We start from the raw sequence: 14,773 nt of genomic DNA on the forward strand, positions 1-14,773 counted from the left end.
AGCATCTTTCCTTTCCAGCAGCTAAGTTTCTTTTGGAACCTCTCCCCTACCTCTTTCCAATCCCCATTCCTCAGTTTTCTATAATGCATAGGGATCCCCAAATAACGAAATAGAAAGGAACCCATTTCACAACCAAAAAATTATGAATATTCCCCTACCAATTCTTTGGCATCCCCAAAGCAGAAAAGCTCACTCTGATGGAAGTTGATCTTGAGGCCAGATAACTTTTCAAACACACAAAGCAACAACTTCATATTCTTAGCTTGTTCAATATTATTTTCCATGAAAAAAATAGTATCATTTGCATATTGCAATATAGAAAGCCCATCATCCACTAGGTGAGGCACTACGCCTACAAACTGGCCCTCGCAATGAGAATCGCCAACATATCAGCAGTAAATTAAAAAAAATTGGCGAGAGAGGATCACCCTATCGCACACCCTTCCTTGTCTGAAAGAAGTGTCCCATACCTTAATACCTACGGAACCTTTGGAGACAACTTTATCCAATCACACCACTTTAGTCGAAAAACCTTTCATTCTTAGCACTTGTTGAAGAAAAGGCCATTACCTTGTCATAGGCTTTTTCAAAGTCTAATTTCAGAATGACCTCACTTTTCTTTTCTTTTTTGCATTTCATAAATATACCGTCCAGGGGTAAAGGTAGTCTGCGAAGGCCTAATTACTTTATGCGCGAGAAGGGAAATTCTAGTGGTGAGACCCTTGTAAAATTTTGAAATTAACATTAAGAAGGCATATGGGTCTGTACTGTTGTATTTTAGTAGCCTCTGCCTTTTTTGGGAGTAGGGTAATGATTCCAAAGTTAAGACATGATTCCAAAGTTAAGACTATGAAGAGGTAAGTTGCTAGTATGGAATTCATGAAAAAGCTCCAACAAATTCGGTTTGATGATGTCCAGAAAAACTGATAAAATTCAGCGGGAAATCCGTCAGGACCTGGTGCTTTGTCATGCTCCATCTGCAAAACAATCTCTTTTATCTCTTTTTTGCTAAAAGGCTTTGAGAGCAACTCATTCTCTAATTGAGAAACTTGTGGAATGCCTTCTCTATTTTCCTCATTTAGAGAGAAATCATTGCTCTCAGGGGCTCTAAACAGACCTATTTTGTAATATAAGTTTTGAGGTTCTGCTCCCCAACAATTACCCCTTCGTCCTGCTCTAACTGATAGATTCTGGTCTTGCGATGTCTACCATTTGCAAGGAGCTGGAAATATTTAGTATTGTCATCACCTTTTAATAGCCTAGTTGCTTTTGATCTTTGGAACCAATAAAGTTCCTCTTCTCTCAGCAGCTTGACTAACTCGGCTGTCCGACTATACACATTCCAACTCCTGCTGTGAAAGACATCCCGACTCCGCAAATATCTTTATATCATAATAGTGATGTGTGGCACGACATTGCCACATTTGTCCAGGAACAAGACGGTTTCAGAGTCCAAATCAAACTGTTGAATTTTTCTTTTCACCATGACAAGGAATCTGCGCCAGTGGACCTTTCGCCTTCAACCTCAGTGGCGAATGGCGAGCGAGTAGAGATAGGACGAAGGCGAAGCTGTCAGCGTATCCAGGCCCAAATCCCCTGCGCCTCACGCAGCGAAGATGACCCCAAAGGGGGGCCTTGGAGGCTTGGAGCCGCTTGCTTCCTGTTTAGACAATGATCATTTGATTCCCTCTCCTCTCTTTCTTTCTCGCCCTTTTCTTTTTCAATGTACCAGCACACCCAACAGGCGCGTGACAGGGACGCCAGGCTGGAACCTTGCGTCCATATCCCTCTCAAAGTACCTTTGCTGATGCTGGTGCGGTCTCCTTTTTATTTACTTGTGTGTTTTCCATTACTGTTTGCTTCATTTTTTTTAGGCCATTTGGGGCTGTTGCTGATGCTGTTGATTTTATGCCCTGGCCTTGTGTAACTAACTTACCATCAGGTGCTACGACTACTAGGATAAGTTTTTTCCCCCTCGAGAGAACTAAGGATACTATTACTTGGAAAGTTCTATAATTTTCGTTATATTTAAAATCAAGTGGTATATTGTCATTTCTCTTATGTATTGTGATGGCTAAACAATCCAAATATGATAACCCCAAACCAAATCCCCTAAAGATCAAATAGAGTTCTCTCTATTTGTTTAAAGGTAAAAAAAATATCTTAAGTCCAGCAATAGCCCTCATGGATAGAGGACTCCCTAAAAACCCCTAGGAATGGAGTGTGGAGGGGGAAATTTGAAGGCCTCCCCAAAATGGGGAGCCAAATAGAGAGACTGCTGGAGCTAAACTTGGAGTATGAGACTGTTTAGAGGTTCCGCTGGAGTTGATCATGCAACTTATTACTGTAAGTGTTGGAGCGTAACATGTTTTATGTACTCTTAATGCTCGTGATATTCTTGCTTTAGAACCTTAACATCATGGATAAAGACTGAAATATAAAGGAAAGAACAGCGTGCACATGTTCCCTTTATCTTAAAAACCTCAAGAATATCCTTTCGGGAAACTAAATTGGAAACACAATACAGGCCAAGGAGCTTTCTCCAGGATATGGAACAAAGCTCTACTTTTCTTTTGTGCTCCTACTAAATTAAAGCATGAATTTCTTCTATGAAAGAACTGCCAGAAAAGTATGCCTTTCTTTTGGGACTAAAAAAATCCAAGATAAAAACCATTTTGACGCTAAACCCAGCGCAAAACGATTACTAACCACTAGTATATATCCATCCCTACACGCGCTACCACCCTTGTGGATAAGGCTCTGTCCGTGCACTAGTTAATTACTACTGCTAATCGTACCGCGCCGCCGGCCGCCGCCGCCGCCGCCGCCACCGCAGACGTGCGCTGCTCCGCGACTACCACCGCAGTCCGCACTCCGCAGCCATATTGTAGTTGTAGCAGCAGCACGCACGCCACGCGCGGACCAGACGTCCAACGATGACCACAGTGGCGACGACCACCGCGGCGGCGTGGACCAGGGAGGAGGACAAGGCTTTCGAGAACGCGGTAGCGGCCGCCGCGGCGCCGCCCGCCGACGGGCCGCCCGACGAGGGCTGGTTCGCGGCGCTCGCGGCGAGCGTGCCGGCGCGGACGGCGGAGGAGGTGCGGCGGCACTACGAGGCGCTTGTGGAGGACGTGGCCGCCATCGAGGCCGGCCGCGTCCCGCTCCCGAGCTACGCCGGCGAGGACCCGTCCGCCGCGACGCCCGACAGCGCCGCTGGTGCCGCGTCCGCGCCCAAGGACGGCGGCGGAGGAGGAGGAGGCGGGCACCGGCGCGAGGAGCGGAAGAGCGGCGTCGACGTGGGGAAGAGCTGCTCCAAGGCGGAGCAGGAGCGGCGCAAGGGCATCCCGTGGACGGAGGAAGAGCACAGGTTCGTCGCGAATCTCCTCCTGGAGTTCTTGATTTCAAAGCTTGCATCGTTCATGTCATCCATCGATTCCAATCATAATAAGCACACGCTGATGGTGGTGACGTTCTTGCGTTCATGGCCGCTAATCTGGTGATGATACGGTGCCGCAGGTTGTTCTTGCTGGGTCTGGATAAGTTCGGCAAGGGCGACTGGCGGAGCATCTCGCGCAACTTCGTCATCTCGCGGACGCCGACGCAGGTGGCGAGCCACGCGCAGAAGTACTTCATCCGCCTCAACTCCATGAACCGCGATCGGCGCCGCTCCAGCATCCACGACATCACCAGCGTCACCGCGGGGGAGGTCGCGGCGGCCGGCGCCCCGATCACCGGCGGGCCCGCCGCCGCGGGAGCGATGCCGATGGGACCCGCGGGCATGAAGCACCACCACCCGGGTCCGCCGATGGGCATGTACGGGCACGCGCCCATGGGCCACCCCGTCGCCGGGCACATGGTGGCGCCCGCCGCCGTCGGCACGCCCGTCATGTTCCCGCCGGGCCACTCGCCCTACGTCGTGCCGGTGGGCTACCCGGCGCCACCGGCCAAGATGCACCAGTGATCGCTTACCTTTCCGGCGTGATCTCGATGCTCTTCTTCTTGCTCATGCATTTGCACATCTGCAAAGCTGCATTTCTTTGCTTGTTTTCTTTCTTTGATTTTTGATGATCTTGTGTAGCCACCGTCCATCCTTCCCTGATCTCCCACTGATGTAACATAGATGGCTTGAGTGAGTGCAGGGCAGGCAGGCGAATAATAAGTATCTGCTGACTGTTGCAGGAGCTACTTATAATCACACCCAGGGAGGCTCCAGAAACGTGTAATTAGCAGCAGCCTCCCAGGGTGCATTGATCGATCATACGTGCAGGGTTGCAACTGGGGACTGATCGAATCCATTTTGCGGATGTAAATTGATTGCCTATATCCATTTTGTGCAGAAAGATACATTGATCGCCATGGTACATTTGCCCCCTCAGCAGCCACTGTGTTCAAACAGTGTTGAGTTTAGGGTTGAACTTATATTGTTTCAGTTTCAGTTATGATCTATGGTCAGACACTCGGTTAAGATGGATTAAATGTTCGTTTTATTTTTTGAAACTCGTTTTTGTCATTCGGAAGTAAATGTCATATGCTATAGATTCACTTGTGCCTATATATTTGTATTGAAGTTGGCCAAAAATAAAAGCAGGCTTCTAACAGGGTAATTCAACTGACTGAAATGGAAACTTTGCTTGCTTTTTCGTTTTGAGAAGAACCACGATTGTGCGTGACTTGAAGAAAAACCCTGAGCCAAGACACCTATTAGTTATGAAACCACAATGTCGACTCGAAAGAGTTGACATGGCAGTTGGCGTACTTTCTCATCATCTTAAGGTAGTGTTTGGTTGGCTCAAATGTAACGTAATCTGATTACTGAAGGTAACGAATCCCATTACATATGTTTGGTTGCGGTGGTTTGTAATCAATTGACACTGTAATCGAATCCCTTACCTAGATAATATCTATACAAGCTTGTTACCCCTCCTCCCCCACCGTAATCAAATATAGCACCCACACAGTAATCTAATTACGTTACCAGAGTGCAACCAAACAAAGAGGGCAATCACCCATTCCACCTCCAAATACATTGTAATCTGATTCCCTTTGCGTTTACATTACCTTAGCACGAACCAAACACTATCTAAGTTCATCCGAAGAACCATGAGCCAAGATTTTTCAGATGTTGGACAAGGTGAATGCTATGGGACATTGTGTTCTGTAACAACAAGAATTGTGTTCCACCAATTCATTTCTCAGCATACGTTGTCTTTTCTATTTCTTCCTATTTAGATTTAGTTTCAGCATATCTCATGAAGTCCGCAGCATGCGCATTAGCACCGGACCCTCCTGCACGCAGCTTCTTCTGCCTTGACAATGCAAGATATCTCTGGGCTTCAGAATGGGTAAGCACAAGCGGAATGAGAACGCTGATAGATTTGGCCATGCGCCAGGCACTTTGGGGGCATCCATGCCGACTTGGCAGCACATGATACTATGATAGTCTGCGCCGCGAAGCAGACGATGCGACGGTAGGAGACGACTAGGAGTCGAACGCGCGTTCTGTGTCAGAATTCAGAAAGGAGGCAATATCTAAACGATTGATGTAAGCCAGAAGTGCCATTTCTGTATTAACATCACATTAAATTCACACATTGCAGGACTGTATGTCTGTATCTCCGGGGTCAAACAGTCCCAGTTTTTTTTCAGACAAAATGTCATCAGAAACAGAGCACCAATCAAAGAAAAGATAATTGCACCCGTGGTAAGTCCAAGTTTAGTGATTGGGTTCCCCAATAAGGGCAATAGCACTAAACTGCTTCTAAACAGAGCACTAATCAGGGGCAACTGATTGTTAACCTTGTCAAACCATGCAGAATGAACCCAGTTGTGTAGGAGTATTGAGGAACTTCAAATGATCAATCTCACGCAATAGAAACACCAAGCAAGAGATGCTGCATATGGGCCTGCCATCTTCCAAGCGTGCAGAGTCAATTTTCTCAATGATACTTCATCTGCTCCAGCATAGGCGTACACCTTGCACGAGAGCAAAACAGAATTGCTGCGAGTACAATTTCACCATAACACAAATGTCAATAAAATCAGCAAAATTATCCTACAAAAGACCCTTTTTTATGGACCTAGTCATTTGGATCATTTTGCCAACAATTTTATTGCTACACAAAATTGGAGTTTGCATAAATCATAGCAACATCTAGTTTGGATCAGCCAATGGCCAGTAACAGATGCAACTTAGACATTACTTGACAAAGAAAGTTGCTGGAAATTATTCAAGAAAACACCGGAATGATTCTCCAGAATCACACAGACATTGCAAACTAAGATCGCTATGAAGTTCCTCTGATCTCAGCAGCCAGTAAATTTTGTGATTCAACACCCCACCCCACCCAATACAGAAGGATGTGTTTAAGCTTATCAAACCATGCACAAGCCGAAATGATAAATCCCATACATAAGAAGTACCAAACAAGGGATTCTGCACATTGAATTGTATATAAACCTTTCAAGCTGACACTCAATTTTCAAAATGATGCTTGGATGAGAGCAAAACCAAAAAAAGAAAGCAACTAATATCATCGTAATATGATTTTAATAAAATCAGCGAAAATTATGAAATAAAGCATCAGTTCCATAATAAATCAATCCATATCAAGCATTTCATGAGCATATCTTCTTCGACATCTATTGGTGGTCAAAATTGAAGAAAATAGACTTCAACCATATTATAGAAATACACAGTTTTGCAGAATAAATAAATTATTAATGGATAACTAAGGATATTATGAAAGCATATTCAAGCAAACTGCTGCCTCACTGTAGAATGATCATCCAGATTACCACATAAATTGAAACTTATTCATATCAATTGACAAAGAAAGACATACATAGTACATTCAAGCAAACTGCCTCACACTAGAAAGGTTATCCGCAATACCATGGATCCTGCAAGACTAAGATCACTTCATTCTGTTGCTGCTGTCGGCGTATTCCTTCTTCCCCTGTTGCTGCTGCTGGTGGTGGTGGTAACCATATCGTTCAATAAGTACCAGCATACTGTACGCTGTTGATGCCCAGGTACAGTGATGACAGGAGTTATGCAAGATGTAGACCTCCCAGTTTCCATGTCAAAGACCATGCCCTGATCCTCACCATTCCCACCAATCCAGTATACGCAGTTGGCCCTAATTCCCGGCACACCCTCTGCACACATTGACATTGCATTGTTCCTTCCAATAAAAAAGGAGTAGCCCCTCAAGTCCTTCACCACATCCCAGCAAGGCTGGCGCTGGGGATAGTATCTTAGAACAAATATCTCATTCTCCAGGGTGCGACGCCGACCTCCTCCAGGAAGCTGAAGAGAAACGGTGCAGCTTGTGTTCCTCCAGACTTGGTACAGATTACCCTCGCACATCACCAAGTTCTTAGCACCAGTGACCGCAGACACAATGTCATAGGGCGTAGCAAAGGCAATGACAGGGTTGGACCCAGCGTTCCCTGCGGACAACAAGGGCTCGATGGTGGCTCCTTCATTTAGATCCTCTCCTTGACATTCAGGTGAACGTCTCATAAACAGGTCAGATACATCCTGCAGTAAATCAATCGCCATTCCCTTCATTGGATCTGGAGCTCCAGGAGCAGATATCCACCTTCGAATGTGTTCAGGAGTTTGGAGAAGAGAAAACTCTGAACCATTTACCGTGGCAGGTTGCCGGCGGCGGCGCTCAGGGAGGTGTAGGACATGCACGTTCCCGCACCTGGTGAGGCAGTAGACCTTGCCTTCGCCATGGTAGACGAGGTCGGTGAAATGGTCCCCATCAGCGAGACAAACGGGGCCCAGGACGGCCCACCTCCTAGCCCCGGCGGTGACGTACGCGATCCTGTCGCTGTCGCAGATGGCGGCGGCGACGAAATCGTCCTTGGCGGGGCTGGGCGCGAAGACGACCTTGGAGACCACCCAGATGGCGTCGTAGATCAGCGGCGGCAGGACGACCTCCGCGGGTGCGACGGGGTTGAGGAGGACGATGACGGCGCGGCGCTCGAGGTAGGGGACGACGGAGAGCGCGATCCAGGAGCCGCTGGAGCCGACGCAGCGGCTGTTGTAGGAGATGAAGGGCACGAGGTCGAAGGACCTCCGCGCGGGGAGGGAGGCGGCGAAGGTGGGGCGCGATTGCCCCCACCCGTCGCCGGCGACGAGAAGGAGCGCCGGAGCCGGCGGCGCGAGCACGCGGCGCCACGCCGCGCAGGCGCCCCTCGCGCTGGTGTAGCACTTGAGGCCGAGGCGGTCGGCGATGCGGGCGAGCAGGTCCGGCGGCAGGTCCGCCCACGGCGCCATGGGCGGCGACTGGTTAAGGTTAGGGGCTTGGGGGGAATTTATTGGAAAAATTGATTGGGGCTGGCTGTGTAGTTGTGAAGTGGGAACAGAAGAACTGAGCCGCGCAACCCGTTCCTGTTCCTATTTTTTTTTAGAGGAAACCCGTTCCTTTTTCCTAGGCGGTTACCACAACCTGAGGACCCTTGGCTTGTCCGGTCCAGGAAAGTCGGGTGGATGTCTCGAAATTTAAATTATTTGTATTTATATCTGCTAAAAATACTGATATGGATATCTGTATTCGTATTTGCTTTAAATATGGATGTCAAATAGATATATCCATATTCAATTTTAAGTATTTTTTATCCGAGTATTTGACAAAAACGTAGAGTATCTGACACGATCCGTATTTATGAAGAATAAAGTTCCTGATTAAACCATCTAAAACTTAATTTTATTTTTATGATGACTAACTATTAATTACAAATGATGTTAATTTTCATATTGTTGTAAAAATGATGTACGCCATTTAAACTATTAAAAATATCTATATGACACATAAATAATTATGTTAATCTATATGACACACAAAATGATGTACACCACTTAGTAGTGATATACAATGATAAAATTTAATTAATTTTAAATACATTATATTATTTTTTAATGAATAAATTATATTTATATGTATTAATGTAGTTATTTTTATTATTAAAGGGTATATGTTTACTAGAAACATTTATTTTTATATATTATGTTATTTCAATGAGATATCTATTATGTACTATACTCTTATTTTACTCCATACTACTCGTAACATAATTTTTTTTACCAACTATAAAACCATCGATAAAGCAAATTGATACTCGTTATGACGCTAAGTTTCAAGTCAAGTGAGTATCTGAATGCGAATCCGAATTCGAACTATTTGTTTTGTATTTGTATCTGAATTCGAATTAAAATGTGGTAAATAGTGAGATTTAAATTTGATTCTATGCATATTCGATCCGAATCCATCTCTAGTCACAACTGTCGCCCTAGCCTAAAGCCCATGCAGCCGGTCCTTTTGGTAGTTTAACGGGCTGCAATATAATTTTTAAAAAACTATGTTGCCAATTTCATTTTAATTATATTACTTATAATATAATGTTAATGAATAAGAAAAAGATTATTTTTTATTTATAAAATCCGATAGCTAGGCTAAGACAATGGGATATATTTTCTCTTCAAACAGCAGTACATGATTTGTTAGAAATTATAACACAAAACAAGCGGGATATTAAAAAAAAATGCAAGTGCTCCTTGAATAATATCTCTATCTTCTATTCTGATATAATTTGACGGGATGAAATTGGTATATAAGCAAGTCTTTTATTTCCTTAGACTTTAATCATGCAAGGCAATAATTTATCGCTATTTCCAATTTCATATTATTAGACATCAGGAACAAGAATAAATTGCAATTCTTTTCCATGATACATAAAAAGAGCTTAAAAATCAGATTTTCTTTTCATCATCTTTCAATTATTTTCAAAATCTTATTTTTGTTCTTCCACATCCATGCAACAAAGAGTGTAGTCTTGTCTTTCAAATAGGAATCATGGAATAATGTTGAATCCAAATGTCTATTTCTTTATCTTCATCATGTAAGAAAAATTATTTGAATGAAATTCACGGATTTACTATGACCTTGGGTGTGACCCCATAGAAAGAATTCAAAATTTCTATCTTTCAGACCATCGAGGAAGGGCATTGGATGAGAAAGAAATCTTCCACAAATAACAAATTATTGTATGCCTTGGAAGTAATATGAGAGGAATGAAAGCGATTGAAGCAATTGAATAGGAATATCATTATGACTATAGCCCTTGGTAGGATTATAAAAAAATGATCTATTTAATATTATCAACGACCAGTTACAGAGGGACCTTTGTATGATGCTCTAGCTTACTATTTTTGTCATGTGCTTATTATTTCACTTTGAGGGGCATCGAGATTCTCAAGACCGAGCATCTCCAGGAGATTCAGTTAGCGTAGGTTCTCGAGATTGACTAAGTCACCACTAGTGCCTTGCTGTCAATGGACACATCATCGCATGCCATTGCCACTTAGTGGCGGAGCTAGGATTTTTGCGAAGGGTATGCCGAACGAAAATTTATATATGCAAACCGGTAAAATCCATTTAGCAATTTGGTACAGTATCATAAAAATTGCCTCACAATTCAGTACACAACTACTAAATAGCATAATAAGTCTTAAATGAAGATAGATATAGTTCAAATAGCACACTAATAGTTTAGAATATGCATGATAGAAACTTAACCAAATAAGATTACATTACTACTTTTTGGGCCTACGCTTTCTAACAGATATGAAAGTCTTGATTACATCGTCTTCATCTACTTCATCCAAAATGTCTTTCTCAATGAACATGACAAGTCAATCATCTAAGAGATTATGAGTCATTTTGTTTCTCTGCTTGGTTTTGACAAAATCCATTCCAGAAAATACCCTCTCAACACTTGCCGTTGCCACCAGTAGAATCAATACCAATTTGATAAGCAAATAAACCAAATAGGCACAAAGTTTATGATTTAAGACTATTAGTGTGCTATTTGAACTATTTCTATCTTCATTTAAGATTTATTATGCTATTTAATAGTTGTGTATTGAATTGTGAGGTAATTTTTATGATACTGTACTGAATTGCTAAATGGATTTTACCGGTTTGCATATATAAATTTTCGTTCGGCATACCCTTCGCAAAAATCCTAGCTCCGCCACCGGTAGCGAAGCCATATTAACATAGACAACATACCACAACATACCCATGTTAATTAAACAAGATAAAAAAAGATTGGTTTCACACATTTGAAAATAATGAAATGGATTATTCAGCATGGGGATTATTAAAGCTGTCGAATTCACTTGTCACTCTTCTTCACCGCCTTTTAGATTGATCCTACCTTTGATAAAACACTTTGCTACCATAATCTCAGACGTTTGTAAAATTACAAAAAACTTGGATATAAAAAATCATTTCCGATAATGAATGTAGCCAACAATCATCAGGCCAGCATATACTATTATTCTTAAAATTTGTTGGTGGTCACAACTGAAGAAATTGAACTTGGATCCACAAAGTACAGCAATGCCCACCATAGAGTTTCGAATAGCAAAAACAAGTAAAGTATTGTTAAATGACAGTTGCTGAGATATTCAATCAAGCAGCTAAAATGTTTATCCTGAATAACAGGGAAACAACAAACTAAGATTACTGCTTCGGTGACTGCCATTGAATGGTGATGTTAGATGATGTGTATGTGCTGTGCGTGTACATAGGCTCTGGCTGTGCACCAGGCCCTAGTCGGCTCCCTGTCGTGCCCTAGTATGCCTCCCTCCTACTGGGTTGAGTCTCTGCACACTACCACATATTTACTGAACATTCTACGAACATTCTACCTACAGAAACCCTTAGCTCGTCCACGCCGCACATGGGTCTCTTTTGCGTCTCACCGTCTTATGTTGCACTTGCTATCCGAATCTTTCCGCTACTGCGCCACACAAACTTGCTCCTCGCTCCACCCTGTGCATTTTTCTTAGCTTTTCTGCTCATCACAAGAGATACCGCTGCCTTGATCTCTCGTCCAGCTGAGTCATCATCTCTCGCCATGTCGTGTTTGACGAGACCACCTTTCCCTTTTCTAAGCAGCAACTGCCCCCCAGCTAACAAGGACTTTGATTTTTTGTTGGAGCCTTCTGATGTGGTGCCACCCTCTATTGGCTCAGCACCATCTCTATTGCCTGCAGGACTTCCACCCGATGCACGTTCGGCTTCTGCTTCTGGTAGCTCGGCTGCACCCGCTGTCCTCGCACAGCCACATGCAGCTGCGCCTCCCAGCATCCCCGTACTGCCACGTGCGGCCCTCGGTGCCTCAGGTGTTCCCGCACAGCCACGTGTGGTTTCTGCAGCCTCTCCTGCGGCTTCTCTCGCACATCCTGTTGCAGCGGCTTCTCCATTGCGGCAGCCTGCCGCATTGTCAAAACTTGCTAGGGCCATGCCATCGCTGACTGCTCTGACTGCGACCGGAGCCCTCCTGACTGCTCCGACTACGACCGCGCCACACGCGGGTGTGGCCCCGACCACACCGGCAAGTGCTCCGATCGATCGGGCGCATGCCCCAACCGCACCAGCGAGCTCTCCGATCGGTCGGGCAAGCGCCCCAACCGCACCAGCGAGCTCTCCGATCGGTCGGGCGAATGCCCCAACCGCACCAGCGAGCTCTCCGATCGGTCGGGCGAGCGCCCCAACTGCACCAGCGAGGTGAACGCCCCGACCACACGAGCGATCTCTCCGATCGGTCGGGTGCGCACCCCGACCGCACCGGCGAATGCTTCAGTCGGTCAGGCGACCGTTTCGACCGCACCGGCGAGCTTTCCGATCGGTCGAGCGAGCGCCCACGGCTCCCCTCCCCTGCGCAGCCTCCTGCTCCGGCTAGGCGGTGGACATACCTCTTTAGTCCCGGTTGGTGTTACAAACCGGGACTAAAGGTCTCCTCTTTAGTCATTTACAAACCGGGACTAAAGGTCTCCTCTTTAGTCATTTACAAACCGGGGACTAAAGTGCGTGCGTACAGGACCATATAGGCGCCTGCATGGCGCCTATAATTTCGTGCATATCTCACATACCCCTTTAGTTAACCTTTAGTAGTTGAGAACTTTTTTATAATGAAATCAATCAAACTACTATTTAAACAAATCAAACAATTATTTAAATGAACCAAACAAGTATTTATACAAATACTATATAATTCTTAGCGTAATATATATATACACAAATCTAATTAGCGTACGTATTACATATATATGCAACCTAAATCAAACTATATATATAACTACGATGATCTTCCCGTCGAGGTGCTGGGAGTGTCTAATTTTCATCCATCGTAATGAAAGTCTCCTTGTGGATTTACCACCTCGTCCACCAGGAATCCAATGAGACCTTCACATATTGCCGCTACTCTTTCCTTCTTCAAGAGTCCCAATTAAATATTCCACATCTGTAATTTGGATACATATATGTGAATTTTACATGAACAATTGTAGAAAATAAATAACTATTAATAGTTTTATTTTACATACTTTAAATTCGTGCTCCGTGGCCTTGATGGTCTTGGGTCCCAATAAATTGTGCATGTGCTCACAGACATAGTAGCCACATAGATTATCATTCCTAGGTTCCTGTCTTAAGCACTGTTGTGGGGAAAAACAATTAAGTTATTAAATATTCATGCTATAGAATGTACAAAATGTGCAGACTTCATACATACCGGGAAGTCTGTTCTCCATGTAAGTTTTTCTTTGAATTGACCTGATCTGTCTGCCCTGATGAATTCTCTCCATGCTCCGCGGATTAAAATAATGAGTGATATAGTGTTAGGTGAAAATTTAGGAAACAAAATTTTGTATAGAGATAGAGGTCCAGAATTATTACATGTCTAGCGTGTGTTGCACGTCTTGGTACTCCTTCGGATCTCTCCTCAACGAATCAAAGACAGTGACGTGACTTCGATCAATGTTAATAATAATGAGGATCCAGTGGGAGCTGCGTACATTAATGTTCATATATATTAGAGGTAACTAACATTAATTAGGTAACAAAAAAGAAAACGAATATAGACGGTATACACACACTTACTTGAAGTTGTATGGAAGTAGTATGTGATCCTTTAATTTTTGTCTATCTAAAGAATTGTATACTGCCAGCAACGTTTTGTCTGGACAATCTCGTATCTGGGCTTGGTTCACTATGGATGGATCCATGAAGCCAATATGGAGGTACGCTTCATGTCGGCATGTCCGAATTAGCATCCTACATAAAATGGAAGACGAAGTTAATTAGTACGGCGACGCATGCACAAAAAAAATGATATGAGCCAAAATTTACATGTACATATAAACAGACACTTACAGAGTCCATACGCTCATCAGAGAGACGTCTAGGGCACCATGATGGTACACTTTGTATATATCCTTGAATCGTAGCCACAGGACTGCGTCGCCTTCGCCGTGAAAATCTATCGATTTTATCTTAAGGCCCAACATCTCCCTCTCATCGGCAGACAATTTCATGTACCATTGATGGAATTCGTACATCTTCGTTGATAGCTTCTTTAGCGAATCAGGACTAACCATAGGCTTGCCTAGCTCAAAGGTCCATTTCGGTTCACTTGGTGGTGCAGCTGGCAGCTCGACTTTTTTCTTTTTTTCTTCTCATCGACCTTTACTAATGCCCGTTCATAGTTCGATAGTAGTGGTTGACTCTTCTTGGCTTGTTCTTGCGTCTTGATGAATTTATATAATTCTCTTCGATCTACTGGCGGTGGCTCCATCTCCCTTGCTTTTCTTAATTCCCTCTGTTCCCTCAACCACTCACTAGCTTGCACTTTGATTTTGGTCCAGCGTTCCTCAGGAGTCATCTCAGGCTCCTTTGTTTTCTTCTTA

At 44.1% G+C, this 14,773-nt stretch overlaps 2 protein-coding genes across 2 annotated transcripts; one reads left to right on the forward strand and one right to left on the reverse strand.

The window, feature by feature from the left end:
* Window positions 1-1,698: 1,698 nt before the first annotated feature.
* Window positions 1,699-4,359, forward strand: LOC117854549 (transcription factor MYBS1). Its single transcript, XM_034736775.2, has 2 exons — window positions 1,699-3,370; window positions 3,520-4,359. The coding sequence occupies exons 1-2, from the start codon at window positions 2,937-2,939 to the stop codon at window positions 3,962-3,964; spliced, it is 879 nt and encodes a 292-aa protein (XP_034592666.1). The 5' UTR covers window positions 1,699-2,936; the 3' UTR covers window positions 3,965-4,359.
* Window positions 4,360-6,753: 2,394 nt separating this feature from the next.
* Window positions 6,754-8,324, reverse strand: LOC117858946 (uncharacterized). The gene has a single exon (XM_034742105.2). It carries the CDS (start codon window positions 8,291-8,293, stop codon window positions 6,923-6,925), a length of 1,371 nt encoding a protein of 456 aa, XP_034597996.1. The 5' UTR covers window positions 8,294-8,324; the 3' UTR covers window positions 6,754-6,922.
* Between the last annotated feature and the right edge of the window lie 6,449 nt (window positions 8,325-14,773).

This window comes from Setaria viridis, chromosome 5, assembly GCF_005286985.2.
Source record: "Setaria viridis chromosome 5, Setaria_viridis_v4.0, whole genome shotgun sequence".
NCBI classification, from domain to species: Eukaryota; Viridiplantae; Streptophyta; class Magnoliopsida; order Poales; family Poaceae; genus Setaria; species Setaria viridis.